We start from the raw sequence: 15,084 nt of genomic DNA on the forward strand, positions 1-15,084 counted from the left end.
GTTTTAAACTTGAATTTCTTGTAAACATCATGGTTATGCTCAACAATTGCAAATTATTAATCAATCCATTTTCAAGCACTATATTTGCACAAGTAGTTCACAGATCTGCCAAGTGATTGATAATTACTTGGATCTTAGATATACACATTTCGCTTATACGACATCATCAGTAAAAATACAGAAAGAAATACAGAAACAACAAATAATATTTTGAGCAGTTACTTTTTAGTTTTTATAATTATAAAGAAAGTGCCCTGTTATTGTCTAGTGTTGTTGGTGGGATAAGTTACAGTTACGTAATTGCAATCATCGCCATCAGAGTATGCAGTTTACTTTCTAATATCAAGCCATTGAATACCTAAAATATTTTATTAGATCATTCTCATTACCCAAACAATTACATATCGGTTTTAAACAAAAAAGCAGATATCTCCGATGTGGACTTGGTTTTAGTGCAAGCATCAAACAACTGAAGTAAAAAATAAATATAAGCATTTGAATCTTTCACAGGACTTGTTGAATTCACAGGTTTGAATTTATTCTTTCTAACACTGTTACAAATTTAAAATAGTCATACAAATAGTGACCAGGCAAAAAATACAAAATTTACTAAAAATTGATAAGAATCACCAACAATCAAATGACATATAACAAAAGAAAGTAGGCCTACTTAATACTTATATACATTTAATTATATATACAGTACTTCAAAACCCAAAGATTAACAAAGTAATAATTCAATAAATCATTGCAGATACAGCAAAGCAAACACTTCTGAAATACTTTTACTGAAATGTTCTTTATGCATTTCTACATGCTAGTGACCTTCACCACCATATGAGGGATTTTCAAATCTTGACGTAGGCTTCTGGAAAACTGGATTAATGTCCTGTAAAAAAGATTTGACATTATACTAGACCAATCACTACGCCAATTATTAAAAATATAACATCGCATGTACTTTCTGTCAAAAGTTTATCTATTTCATTTTAATCATCCCAAAACAAGGGTTTTTGCTTTGTGTCACAAACGACATAATACTCAGTTAATAGCAAAAGGGTTCAGCATTAACCACATTAACTCTATCTTTGTTGATCGATTTTTTTAAAAGTTAATGCTATAAGTGTGACCTGAGACTCACATTCATTTGGAATTTATGGTGCAAAAAAGTACTGAAGGTACAATTGCCATCTTACGATATGGTTATACTGTACGTCGAAAAAAAAAACGTGAAAAACTATTTTTATGTAGATAGAAGTAAATGTTTTCATCAAGGAGTATAAGGTTAGATAAACAGAGTTTGTCCAATACAGCTGTAAACTTAGGATGTATTTACTTTTCAATATATCAATAACAGAACATTTTATGGTGAAGTTTAAAAAAAGCAACTAATAGAAAAAGTAGTAGTGGTAAGCGATGCAAAGCAAGACAAAAGATTAAGGAAGGCTTCAAAAAGTTAATTCTTACTGGAAATGGCTGATAAAAATGTTCAAACAAAACAAAATAAGCAGAGAAACAAAAACAACTACCAAAATCAGCCATTATATTTTACTTTAGAGCAAAAAAATGAAATCATGTTTATGCACATGCAAAACGCGTGTCAAGTTGTGAAGAACATAATGGTCTCAATATATCAAAAATGACTGAACAAAAAAAAATCATAATAAGAAATTCCAACTGTCAATGTTACCTGACCTTTCTATTAATTTCCATGAAAAGTGGGATTCTCAAAACGCGTGGAAGGTTTTTCAAATATTGGATTTTGCCCCTAATTATGCATAATGTATTGCACATAGTTTAATTGCATTGCGTTGTTCAAAATTAAAAAAAGAAAAACAATTCAAAATTAAAGATCAGTTGTTGCGGCAAATTAAATGGCATTTATATATTGCAGATTATATTATTAAGTTGAATAGCTAAAGAGCGAGCTTTGCCTGAGCATGATTGCAAAAACATGCCATATTAGGTCATATGCATCTGACATGTATCTAATGATTACAAGTTGGGTATAGACATTAGAGTTAAACTTATTTCAACAAGCATGACGATACCTTGGTCCATTTAGATTGCTTCATTTCATTTTCAAAACTCAACCATTCTCGTTTGTCACGCATGGTTTGAAAAATCTTCCAAGCGATCAAAGCCAACAAACCCAATAGTACTATTCCAGCCACAATGGGTAGTACAATCAACAGTGGGTTAATAGGTTGGGGACAATCTAAATATAAATATTAAAAAGATTATAAGAATAACCTAAGCCGTTGCAATTATTACAATGAAAATAGGAATATTTGTAATGTGATTTTATTTACAGGTTAAAAAAAACAAAAACTGACATGTTTCAGACACGACCATTTACAGTAAAATGAAGGTGACTTGGTAATTGCACAATTTATAAAATACTACAGATCAATACCTGTATAAGAGTTTTGATATTTTTTTAAGACAATAGCGAAACTGTAGGAAGCAGATGATGTTAAAGTAAAAAAATTAAAATAATACTTTTAATATATCTGCTTTTGTTGTAATTATTGCAACAACTTGGTATGTTACATCAGTTTTGGCCCTTCCCAAGTTACAATTTGATCACTAAAACTTTGTTTTTGAAAACTAAGCAGATTGCTTCATACTTCATTCATTTACTAACTCCTTCATGGATTATAAAAGCTTAAAATGTACATTTAAGTTATCCTAAAATCTACAGACTAGATGTCACTCTATCTTCTGACATATCAGTGCAATATATTCAAATAACTCACCTTGTGCCTTATCGAACTCTTTTACTAACAGTTGGTAATCATTTGTACTTTTCCTCCACACTATATCAAACTGCACTGTGCATTCACTATTGGCAAGAAACGCCTGGCAGTCTTTTGGCGCAGCAATGTTGCTTCATCATAAAACAAATTACAATAAATTAAATTGGAAATACTTGCCTGTTAGGAATGAATGCATTGCTAGCACCACAGCATGCTATTCAGGAAAATAACTTGGAAACCTTTGAATAGTCTTAATAACATAACACTATCTTTGGCACTGGAAACTAATTGGAAAGCATTGAAAAAAATGCTAAAACGTAAGAGAAAGTAAATACATGAAATAACATGAACACAAAATCATTGGAAATACTTACACATCAATGTCTTCACAGAATTTACTGCAAGAGCTATCAAAGCAATTGGTACAATCGGGTATGCTTGTCAGCAAAGTATAATCAATGTCGGCACATTTATCAAAACATTTTTCATTTTGATTCTGATAAGCAAGATGCAAGTCATGTAAATAGGTTGAGGTATACAGTTTTTTCTTAGATAATAAGTTAAACGTTTTATTATAATTATTTTTGTTATTCATATGCAATAGTAAATCATGGGGAACAAACTCAAATATATAAGAGTACACATGCTGCAGAAAACTTGCCTCTCTCAGTCTCTGTGCTTCATTTACACACTGTGCACATGACTGCATGCTAGTCCCTTCACACTCAACCACAGGTTTACAAACTGGATTAATGCAGACGTCGCAAAATTGTCCACTATAAATAGTCTGACCAAAACATAAGCATGTCTTAAGACCATAGCAAACCACAGTTAATTAAATTGAAAATATCAAAAGGATGCAGTGCAATTTAAAACTTGCAGTTGGAGTTTATAAAGATGCTTGCACATTTTGAATGTCCACAAATATCTATCTATACTTACAGAATCATTAAAGCATTTGCATCGGTTACAGTCACATTCACCATTGCTACTGCAAAGAACATCACTTGTAACATTGGCTTTGCAAAGGTCATCGTGGCAATTGCATGTTTGGATCTCTGGATGCAAAGTCCAGCCATTCTTACAATTACATTTAGCAATTCCATCACAGTTCTCACAGGTTCCTTTGTCAGCACCTATATGAAAACATAATTTTAGAACTAGAATTTAGAATGCACAATGTATACAATTTTATGCATCTAATGATTTTCCTACCTCCACATATTCCATCATTAGAAGTGGGACAGCCTTTGCTGCTACACTGACAAAATTGTCCTCGATAACCCTCATTACAAACACATGTTCCACACTCACATACACCATTTCCCCTGCAATAAAAATGCAGCATTACTAATTGCCTCATAACGGTTTGAAAGAAATTATTTTTCTTGTTTCATTCGCTATTATGCTCTATGCAATGGATTAGAACTGTTATTAAATCATTAGTTTTAAGCGCTAGCAACCGATGCTTATAAACTTAAATCCAGAAGTGTTGTCATATCAGTAGGCACATACATTGTAATATAATGTTATAATAGATATGACAATATGATAAACATGATATAATAAACGCTTTTGTAGTTTTTTTATCACAATAATGTATCACATCTGAACTCGGTTTTCCATTTAAAAACCCCAGTGGGCGTATTTTATCACATAAAGCAGCTAACTAATTGGTAAAGTGATCATACACCAACAGCATTGATGTTGGAGATAAAATATTATCTTACTCGCATATGTCATCATTATTTTCTCCATTTTGCTTGCATTGTGATAAAAGAGAAACATCGGCTTGAGTCTGAATGCATTGACACTGTGCGCCTTCGTGACCAGAATCACATTCACAAACACCACAAACTAAGGATCCATTTGTACTGCAGTTAACACTGCTAACTACGGGGTGTTTTGAACATTCACAGTTGCACAGAAAATCTATAGATTATGACATACATTCTTCATAACATAACAGGTATTAACACCAGTTTTGCATAATGTGTATATAACATAAATGGTAGATATACTTATGTGTTAGTGTAACAAAGGAAACAAATTAGTTACTAAAAAATATTTTGACATCTTCCTGAAGAGAGCTTGAAGTAAAAGTCAAGGGCCGCATTATATTTTGCGATGGACAGCCTTCAGCAATTGCTTCAAATTCGTAGACAATCTAAAAAATTTCAAATTAAATTACAGGTTTACTTCTGTACCATTACTTAAAATAAAGAAATTAAAATAAAGGCTTAATCATTATGGGTAAGCCTTAATGGATAAATTACAGCCAAAATTTTAACATCATGGTTAAGAAAAAGTTTTCTTCGTGCAAATAATAAATTACTCTGTGCGACAACGCATGTAATTAATTATTATTTAATACTGACTCTACAACACTTGGCTACAATAAAAGGGGAACTTCCTGTAAGCAGTAGTTGATAATTAATTAGCTTACATCCATAGGTAATTTCTATGAGGTGATCTTATTGATGATACCACTATGTTCAATAATTGTCAACATGCAGACAAGTTAAACAAGTTTTGATCTAAAATGGCAAAATTACTTTTTAGTAATTACTTAAATCAACTTTAACCACATTACCAAGGTAGCTGCAAAATTGAGATATTGAAGACTTGTTGTGATCCCAATATTTTTACAAATGAATAGAGGCTTGTTGTAGTAGTTAATTTAATAAAACAAGTAAACAAAAGTCTGATTTCATGATTGTTCCTGTTAGATGTATCAAATGATGGTATTTTGTATGTACATGAAAAAACTCGTTCCAAACCAAAAATGTTGAGCACAAAGTAAAACCGTACATCAAACATTAATGTTATATTGGCTAAATTTCTCAAATACAAAAAATTAATATGTGGGAAAACAAAAATATTTTAAATGAATTATTCTAAAAAGTACCATCTTGAAAAACTAACAATATACACATACTTCACTGCCAATTTGAATTTGATCGCAGCTCAAGCTATTGTTTTTCCAGTCAGTGCGGTTAGGGCATAAAACTCTGTAGCGCAAAGAAATCTCTGGAGGAATATTTTCATCAAGAGACATATCTAACTTACCCCTTAGTTGCTATAAAAATAATGGTTTGGAGTTAATAAGTTATTGGTGTTACTTATGTGCACTTTGAACAAGCAATTGACAAGAATTTTCCTAACAAAAATGACTGATAAAGTAAATGGTAGTTTAATGATAACCACATTTATTCTAGTAAATTTCCAGGCAAGAAAGATGATTACTTCATAATAATTATTTTATATTTCTATCTTACATTGTATGCAGCTGATATAATTCCAATGATATTGCTGGAATCATTTGCAAGTTCATCCACATATGAGTTAGGTATGAGTTGCCGTAATTCCTAAACAGAAAGTATCTTATGTTGGATATTTGAAACTGAACTAGAAACACCTTTGTCAAATTATCATAATATTTCCAGTGAAGCTCGCAAGTCACAAGTGCAATGCTTTTACCTCATAGAGACTACGAACTTCTTTAGTTACAGCAAATATAGGCTGGATTTTGTTGTCTTTGAAAGCCGCACGTAACTGCCCAATGGATGGGTAATCTAAGTACTTGCTCTTGTCATACACGGTGTCAGCAGGAAGATTGGGATTGGCACCCTGAACACAGTTGGAATAAATAAATAGGTGGCTTGCTGCAACACGTCTTTTGCAATAATTACTACTTTGAACTTTGTCGATAAAAGTCACTGAAACAAGTTTAATGGAGAATTTCCTACTATAATTTAATTAAAGAAGCACATTAAATACAAAAAAAGCCTTCAAAAGCAATGCAAATTCACTTTACCTTGCTCAGATGGCATTTCATGTCATTTGCCTCCAAGATTGCAGCTAACTTTCCGTCAAGAGCCATATGAAAAGAAGCATCAGTAGTCACGATAACTAAATGTGTAGCATCTGCTCTCCAACCTATTTTATCCTATCAAAAAGTTGAAATGTGGTAAATTCTATTTACTTGTATCTGTCACAGGACATCAATATATCCATATGGGCACTTAAGTTTGGTATAGCAGTGACCTGTAAATAAAGTACTGCTAATATGAAGTGCACTATGATAAACTATATTTGATTATGTTATGAATACATTTAGTGTGTGTACACCGTTTGCTGTATTATAATGTATGTAAAAGTGGGTTTTCCAAGCAAAAGTTGTTAATGATTTTGTACTATGTGCAGAACTTTGTGTTTAATATTTCCTGCAATGTGACTTATTTTTGTTTGAGCTTGTTTCATCTCTGCTATTTATTTTCTAAATTCTTTGGTTGGGCCTAGGGAGTTCAGTATTGCAAGTGCCTCATTGGAAAATATTTCAATATGATCAGGCTCAAGTACTTTATTCTCAGTGAGGATTTGTTTAGGTTGTTAAGATTGGTGATGAAGTTGTTACACACATGACAAGCAATAGTTTTTAACACACAAATATCGTTTGGGTATGATGAGCCATCCTAAGTTTTGCCCTTTTGGAAACCCTGTTGAACCGTAACGTTGGTAATATAGTTTTAATTGCAAGAAACTTGTATAATTTGTTTCTATTAGTGCTACAAATAAATCTGGCATGATGAGCAATTGAGCATGGTTGACTTCAAGCCAAGTGCACCGGGCATGTAAGAAATGAATAATGACTCTTAGATTAAACATGGGCAAACCTATGGCCCATGGACTGCATTCAAACCTCGCCAAAGGATAATAATATGTACTTTAGACGACATGATTTTTGTGAAGCTTTATATCATGTTCAACCCATATATCACTTGGAGACAACCAAAATTATGTCAATATCTAGCCATAAGTCTAAATTTTTCATGGCAATGGAAACTAGAAGCCAATCCATACCATTTATTTGTAAACAAATAACTCTTGATGGTACTGGAGGTATCAGTGTTAGTTTCGAAAGTCCCAAGTGTAAATAGCATCTACGTAGAGTCATCCCACAAGACACCACATCCACAAGACACCAACAGTTTTCAAACTATACAAAATTGCTAGTGAACGTTTAGTGTCCGGCAATACTATAACTGCTATTTAAAATTTGTCCAGATTTTATTTGGACCAGATCAATCAATCAATCAACAATCATTTTACTTTTTTGTCATTGTGGGGTGGGGACGAAAAATCACTACTAGTTGTTAATAACATGAACTAATGCATGGGGAAAAAGTGACAAAGCCTAAAACGTTTATAACATGCATTAAAATACTGATGGTATCAATTTGCTGATAACAGCCACTAAACCCAAAATCAGAAATAAAAAAGAAGCAAAATTTAAAAGTTTATATTTAAAACAACATTGTCCAGATTAAACCACACACGCTGATAGTGTGTTCAAGCAACAGTTTGTTAATTATCACTTCAATGTTGACAAAAGCGGATGGTAAAATATATATATAAAAAAAGCGTAAAAAACATCTTAGGAACTAAATGTCATAACAAACAAATTAGAACACAAAAAATTCTTATAACTGTAAAAATTCAACAACCAATGCAGAATTTAAGTCAAAAAGTTTACCCATCCGAGTTTTTGACCATGTAATTATTCTCAGAAATATTCTGACAGGCACTAAGCCACTAACACTGATCATTGTTTACACAAAAATTCATTTGAACAATGAACAATGATTCATTTGAAAATAAATATGCAAATCCAACTTACACCACACACAGCAATTTGCATAAGAGCGTCAAAAGAACCTTCTGGTGAATCAATATTGCCAGAGATCGTTGTGTTCGCAACACTGGTACGAAACTTCTCCACTTGATCAGATATTGATTGTTGATGCTTAAATCCAAAAGGTGGAGCACAAACATTATCTTCTTGGTTTTTTGCACATGGGTTTTGTAATCTACAACAGGCATGTTTTGAATATCAGTAACAACTTCAGGGAAAAACAGATGTTTTACTTGTGTTGCTGATAGAGACTTCAATACACTGTATGGATACATGTACACACTATATATATAATAAATATTTGAATAAACAAATGACCCTACATATCCTTTATAAAATCAATAGCGCTAATGTCTAAATACATACTGCTCGGTAACAGTACTAGCAAAGGGCATCATCACTTTATCTACAAAAGTCCCAAACCCCATCTGCAAAACAAATTAGTTAATAACTTTAACTTCTTTCAAAGTTCCTGAAATAAAAATATACATCAAGCACGAGAATGTAAATAGGATAAACTTTATAGCTATACTGTTTAAATACAATACTCAATTATTATGTATTTTATGTAGTATTGCATTTTTTCATTTAAATATAAAAATGTGACAGTCGTGTGCTTAATTAACTGTCATATAACAACCTGAATATTGCTCGTAACATTTGTCTTAATATCATCTGCCAGGCTTTGTCCAAGGCGTTGCAAAGTTTTCAAGTCATCCAACATAGAATGAGAGAGGTCCATCAAATAATAAAGATCAACAGGATAATCAGTAACTTTTCTGAATGTGATATTAAATTTAACACGGTCACCTAATAGGAAAAAGGATGCCTTGTTGAGAAAGCAATAAAACATACTTATCAGAACTACACAAAGTGCTCATAGTTGTTAATCACTTTTTGTTATTATAATGAAGAAATAAAAGTAACTTATAGAAAACAATCACCTCTCCTGATATTGATCTGAATGACCTGTGGTTGTAGTTGGACAACAGGCCCCAGTTGTGAAAGGCTTGGTTCTGACAAAGGTGTATCATTCTTTGCTGGAGTAGTGCTCTCCAAAAATTTGATTTGATCCGAAGGGCATTCTCCAAGTTGTTTAAGCTTTCTGTGATACAAAAGTTAATCAGGAATTTTAATCAGGAATAAAAAATATTTCATACAATAGTCATATGGTTCAGTGCTACCATATCTACTATAAACAGATTGCTTGACGTAAATAAAAATAAGCTTTAGTTGAATTTTTATTTTGATATTTAGACCTAAACTTCTGTACAGCTTTTGCAATGGTAAGACTCAGTAAAACTCAAACCAACTGAAAATCTATACACCATGTGATATAGTAATTAATCATGATTGACTGTATATCAAACAATAAGCAGCGCAAAACACTATGAAAATAAGCAAAGCAAATCCATACTTTATTATACCTGTGTGTTCGACATCTTTTAATCTTTGCCCCAGAAAGAGGTACAGCACACCACGCACAGTCTGGATGAGCTTGAATACACTGGTCACAGGTTGCAATATTCAAGTCTTCACATAGTTTGTTGATTTGTGCTGAATTGAAAAAAATGTAAAGCTTTGTTTAATGCTTAACTTTTTTGCTATTTTCCCTATCTACATCCACAAAAAATGCCTGTTTGAACTTGTCAATTAAATCAGTTATAAGCCACATCATTCTACAGCAGAGGTCCATGTAGATATTTTTGCTTATTAGAAAGTATAATAAAGCAATACATCTCTAACTGGGTATATTTTTAACCTTATACTTTGTGCAAAATAATTATTGGAGCATGTGTTATGTCTTGGAAACAAAATGTTCTGCAGTACATGTGTGAACAATTTCTATGATCATGTTTTAAAATTACAATAAAAATCTGATGATGCTGCGAGAAGTAAATGCATAACAAAGGTAGAATAATGGGTCATTCTCAGGTGCTGCATATTATCAGCGTCTAATAATGATTTATTAAAATTTTAATAAGCGCAAACTTATTAACTTGGATCAAACAGTTTCACATTATAACTCAAAGTAACTTAACTGGTCCCAGCAAAATGCCTGTTACAATAGATGTTAACAAAGTATGCTAGCTTGAAGTTCAGACTCTATTTATCTAAAACTTTCAGTTATCACAAAGTGCTTTGTTAGTGCCAGGGAACCAACAATACTTAAATCGAAAGCAGTCCAAAATATTATTGTTCATGTTATAATAAAGTGCCTACAGCTGTCCAAATAATAGGTTTTAAAGTTTAGCTGTTGCAATTATGTAAACAAAATGTGATTCAGTGCCCAACAACCTGAAGTACATGATTTTACAAAGAAAAGATTGCATCTCATTACATGCTTTGCATCAGTAAGCATGCAGATAATTTTATATAAAACTTATATCATTATTTCCACATTTTGACAATCAATGTTTCACCAAAAATAAAAACATTGAACCAGGGCATTTAATAACGAAAGTTGAATTCTTTCTGACGCAAATGTGTGCGAGAGTAATGTTGCGATCACCAGAAGAAACATTAAACAGTATTTCATTAGGGTAACTTTTTAACTCTTAAAAGTCACTGATTTGGATTCATAATTTTTAATGTTTTCGAACGAGCAATGAAAAATTTGTACCACTTCTGCACCAAACATTTGCTTGCAAAGTTTAAAAGTGCACCAAAATCAATATTTTTTCCAAATTTTGGGACATGTTTGTCAGGAAAGAGTGAAAAGTTAATTTTGTTTCAATAAGTTAATTACTTTGAGTTCTTGTCTATTACTTTGGAAAAAGGGTTACCAGTAGTTTTTAGTCTTATTTATTTATAGGGCATAAATTTTAAAATTTGGAAATTTTTGACATAAAGAAATCAAGAAAAGGAAGCCTGGGAACAGTTAATGTAATAATAGTTTACAAAAGTTTATAATTTCCTTTGTGTTTAGTCACCCATACAAACTAGATTGAGAACTTTCCTCACTGAGGTTCAGAACGGCATTCAAAAAACAACTTTTTGTTTATTTATTCATCATAAATTGGGGTGAAGATAAACAAGTTCGGTGTGCATATTGATGAAGCTCGTACGTGCAGATGCCACATATTCCATATATGGACAACATATTGTTTCCGCCGACGTTCTATGAGGCTTTATGATGAAAAAGCGGTTGTTATTAAAAGACTTTGAGAAACATTTAGGATAGCTTAACAAAGATACAATAAACAATTGGTTGAATTTTTGAGAATGAATTAATAAACTCCAAGCCTTCCATCGTCTGTGATTCTGTGCTTCGTAGGGTATAGTAGTGCCAATGTATAGTTAATACCTGTCACGTTTTAAGTTTTCGGGCTTTGCCGCCTTTTTTTTTTCCGTTGATTGTTTGTGAGCATATTTCTTGTTATGTTTTGCGATAATTACCCACAGTCACAGTTGTTGGCGAAAAATAAAGGATAGGAACATTTAAACCAAGGGTCGGCAACCTACGGCCCGCGGGCCGGATCCGACCCGAGACATATTAATTAGTTATCAAAAGAATACGGCCCGCCGTTTCTTATTGAGTTTCAAACTGCAGTGTTAGCACTGTTTAAAAAGTTTGATGTATTGTTAGTTTGTTACGTCATAAATACGTCATACTAGTCTATTGTTACGCCATAAATCTGGTGCGAAGGCGGTAGACTAGTATCTCATACTAAGTACGAGATACTAGTGAGTACGTGGACGCCAATACCATTCCCGAAAAATTTCAAATGGACCTTCTTGAAATGCAATGCAGTGATGAATTGAAGGCAAAATTTCATACAAAAGGCACATCGCTGCTTAACTTTTACAAAAAGTACGTTCTTGCAAGTGGTCTTTATCCAACAATGCAAACGAAATGGCATCGATGTTTGGTAGCACGTACATATGTGAACAAATGTTTTCAACAATTAAATTCACAAAGAGCAAGCTAAGATCACGCATTTTGGACGCCCATTTAGAAAATGTTCTGGTTCTTGCTTCATCTGACTTGTCACCAGATGTTGAAAAACTTTCACAAAGCAAGCAGCATCAAGTGTCACATTAATGCTGTGTTGTTGAAGTGTGAATACATACCGGTATACTGTATTTTGCTCTTTTTGTGATTGGTATGATTCAGATTGCAGCAATATAGCGTAATATACTGAAGTGAGTGTGAATTATAGTATTAATGAAAATTCCGGCCCGCCAAAGAGTTGTACACTCGACATTCGGCCCGTGACTAGCAAAAGGTTGCCGACCCCTGTAAGACTGTAATGAACAATTCATTTCATTTGCGAAGTAGGGTAAATCCCCAGTTAACGAGTGAAATCATGAAAATTCCTAATTATATTGGTTGAGAAACACTAAATTGATTGGTTAAAATAATAATTCGTAGATGAAAAAGACTGATTTTGTTAGGATAAAAATATCTGAGCATTTGGTCACGAACTTTTACCGATGAACAAGTTTCGGCACTTATACCGTTGTCATGTGAGCGATGTTCGTCAGCCACCCGGGTCAGGTCGAGCAACCAGTGGCGGGCGAGGGAGGAAGAGCATCTCACAAAAATCATAGTTCCCTAAAAACCCTTCCCCCATTTTCCATGCGTTTTACCCAGTAAATAAACAAATTGTCGAAGAAATCACTCTTGTATTCAACTTTGTGTTTATAGTGTTAAATCAATAACTTTTTCGGCCTATCTCTTAAACATGCTGGTTATGAAAGTCGTTATAGTTACTAAATTACCATAGCGATGTCGTGGTGCAAATTGTTGTTTATTGTTTTTGGTTTACGGCTCGCAAAAAAGGTAAAGTTATGAGTTACCACCGTATTTGAGGACCACCCTATTAATTATTAATAGGCTAGCCCATCGATGTTTTCAACTAGCCCCACCATAGAATGCTAATAACAATGTTATTAGTATTCTATGATCCAATGTACCAACTTATTTTCTGGCGCCGCCATTGTTGCTATCCAAATTTATTTGGATTTATCTATGACGATCCATAGAGTCACGTGGTTATGGTTCGGTTATGGTTATGATATCGCAACATTTATCCACGGACTGAGGAAAGTCTTTGCACGACTCAAACTTAGCGATGATTTCTCACCACTGTGTAGCGTGGGGAACACGATAGATTGGGCAATCAGGCATGACTTGATCTGCGGTTTGTACTGAAGCACTAAAGTCAAATGCATTTACTTGTTTAAAGCTTGTTTAAGCCTACAATTCGTCCCTTTTGGAGTTATAGCCAATAACTTTCCGTCTTTTTATAACATAAAACAAAAAATATGAGCTACTAATGGCTATTGTTAGACATTTGAACGAACAAAACTAAGCACAAATTATGACTGTTCTTGTTCTAATAGTGTGGTATTTTTTAGTGATGGTGTTTTTACATCTTTACAAAAATATAGCTTTTTTGCAAGTATGCTATAATAGGAATTCATTTTCGGTATGCCCAAACTATATACCCAGCAGTTAAAATGTAATCAACACACTTTTACATAGCTTGGCATTTTGTTTTTCAGAAAACAACTAAGTTAATTAGCCTATTGTTAAGGATTTAGCTACGCCAAATGTTTCTGACTATAGAGTCAAAACAGTACAAAATAGCTGCTTCACTAGCCAAGTCATGTCAGCGTAAAATATGACTAGATTCAAGTCAACTAATAGCCTATATGCCGTTTAATTTATAATGTTTGTTGACTTTGCAATATGCGTCTTACCAATCAGCTGGTTACAAATTGTCAAGGCCATTTACACTTAGTTACATTGATAATAATAATCGGTTTGTTTCCAAAATATTACGGAAACATACTTTTCTATTGTTAGTGTGCAGCGGCTAGGGTGACGTGGCGTATTCTAATAACATTACACAATTTCTTACAATGCGTTTTCAACTGATTAAAATTTATGAATATAGTTTTTTGGAAAAAGCTTATTTCAACTTCCCAAGCACCTCACACCTGTTGTTTACCACGTCGCACATTTCAACTCCCCATCTGCACACTATAAAACCCCGCACTTTTATCAGTGACTAGACAAAGAAAGACTGAGATCGCTGACCGAATCTCCGTCGGACTCGGTGAAAATGAACTCTTGTAAAACTTGTAGAACAGCAGTTTTCAAGATGTGACTCACTTAATTATCTTGTGTTAAAACGTGAATATGATTTCAAATAAGGCCTTCACTTGTAAGCATATTCGTTGCAACCGGTAGCTAACTAACAGCCACAGAGTTTAGTTAAGTATTAAGACTATATGTTATTACGTAGGTCTAATGCAGTGATCTTTTGATAACAGTGTTACACAAACTTGATTCAGATGACATCTGTAGTGATTTAACTACAGGACGTGAGTCGTGACCCGAGTCAAGGGATTACACGACAACAATACCGACTACCGTAGCAAGTAATAGTAAGCCTACGTTAACAACTCCCGAGAACACAGTATCATAATCATAAATAACGCTAATACAAATAATGTAGAAAATTTTGTCAATTACTAACTTACTCTCTGTCAAATCTTCACAAGATACAAATCTTTGAGTAACCAAGAAAAATAACACAAAACACAACGAATAACGCACCATGACTTAAAAAATTTTCTGCAAGAGAAACTAATATAAGCCGGTTATCAGATGCAATA

General features: G+C 33.1%; 1 protein-coding gene across 3 annotated transcripts; it reads right to left on the minus strand.

Annotated features, from left to right (window-relative positions):
- Positions 1 to 64: 64 nt before the first annotated feature.
- Positions 65 to 15,084, minus strand: LOC143446213 (integrin beta pat-3-like). Of its 3 annotated transcripts, none has more exons than XM_076945752.1 (20): positions 14,950 to 15,084; positions 9,882 to 10,011; positions 9,399 to 9,559; positions 9,095 to 9,264; positions 8,821 to 8,882; positions 8,440 to 8,629; positions 6,577 to 6,708; positions 6,240 to 6,389; positions 6,038 to 6,127; positions 5,698 to 5,838; positions 4,818 to 4,926; positions 4,490 to 4,691; positions 3,975 to 4,087; positions 3,702 to 3,895; positions 3,421 to 3,546; positions 3,134 to 3,255; positions 2,760 to 2,890; positions 2,052 to 2,218; positions 1,696 to 1,768; positions 65 to 889 (listed from the first exon to the last, which is right to left on the minus strand). In XM_076945752.1, exons 1-19 carry the CDS (start codon positions 15,026 to 15,028, stop codon positions 1,703 to 1,705), a joined length of 2,535 nt encoding a protein of 844 aa, XP_076801867.1. In that variant the 5' UTR covers positions 15,029 to 15,084; the 3' UTR covers positions 65 to 889; positions 1,696 to 1,702. The 3 variants fall into 3 exon arrangements, with proteins under 3 accessions (XP_076801867.1, XP_076801868.1, XP_076801866.1); XM_076945753.1 differs by having other exon boundaries at positions 1,691 to 1,768; XM_076945751.1 differs by lacking the exon at positions 1,696 to 1,768.

The sequence above is a fragment of the Clavelina lepadiformis genome, chromosome 2 (genome assembly GCF_947623445.1).
Source record: "Clavelina lepadiformis chromosome 2, kaClaLepa1.1, whole genome shotgun sequence".
Classification (NCBI taxonomy): Eukaryota; Metazoa; Chordata; class Ascidiacea; order Aplousobranchia; family Clavelinidae; genus Clavelina; species Clavelina lepadiformis.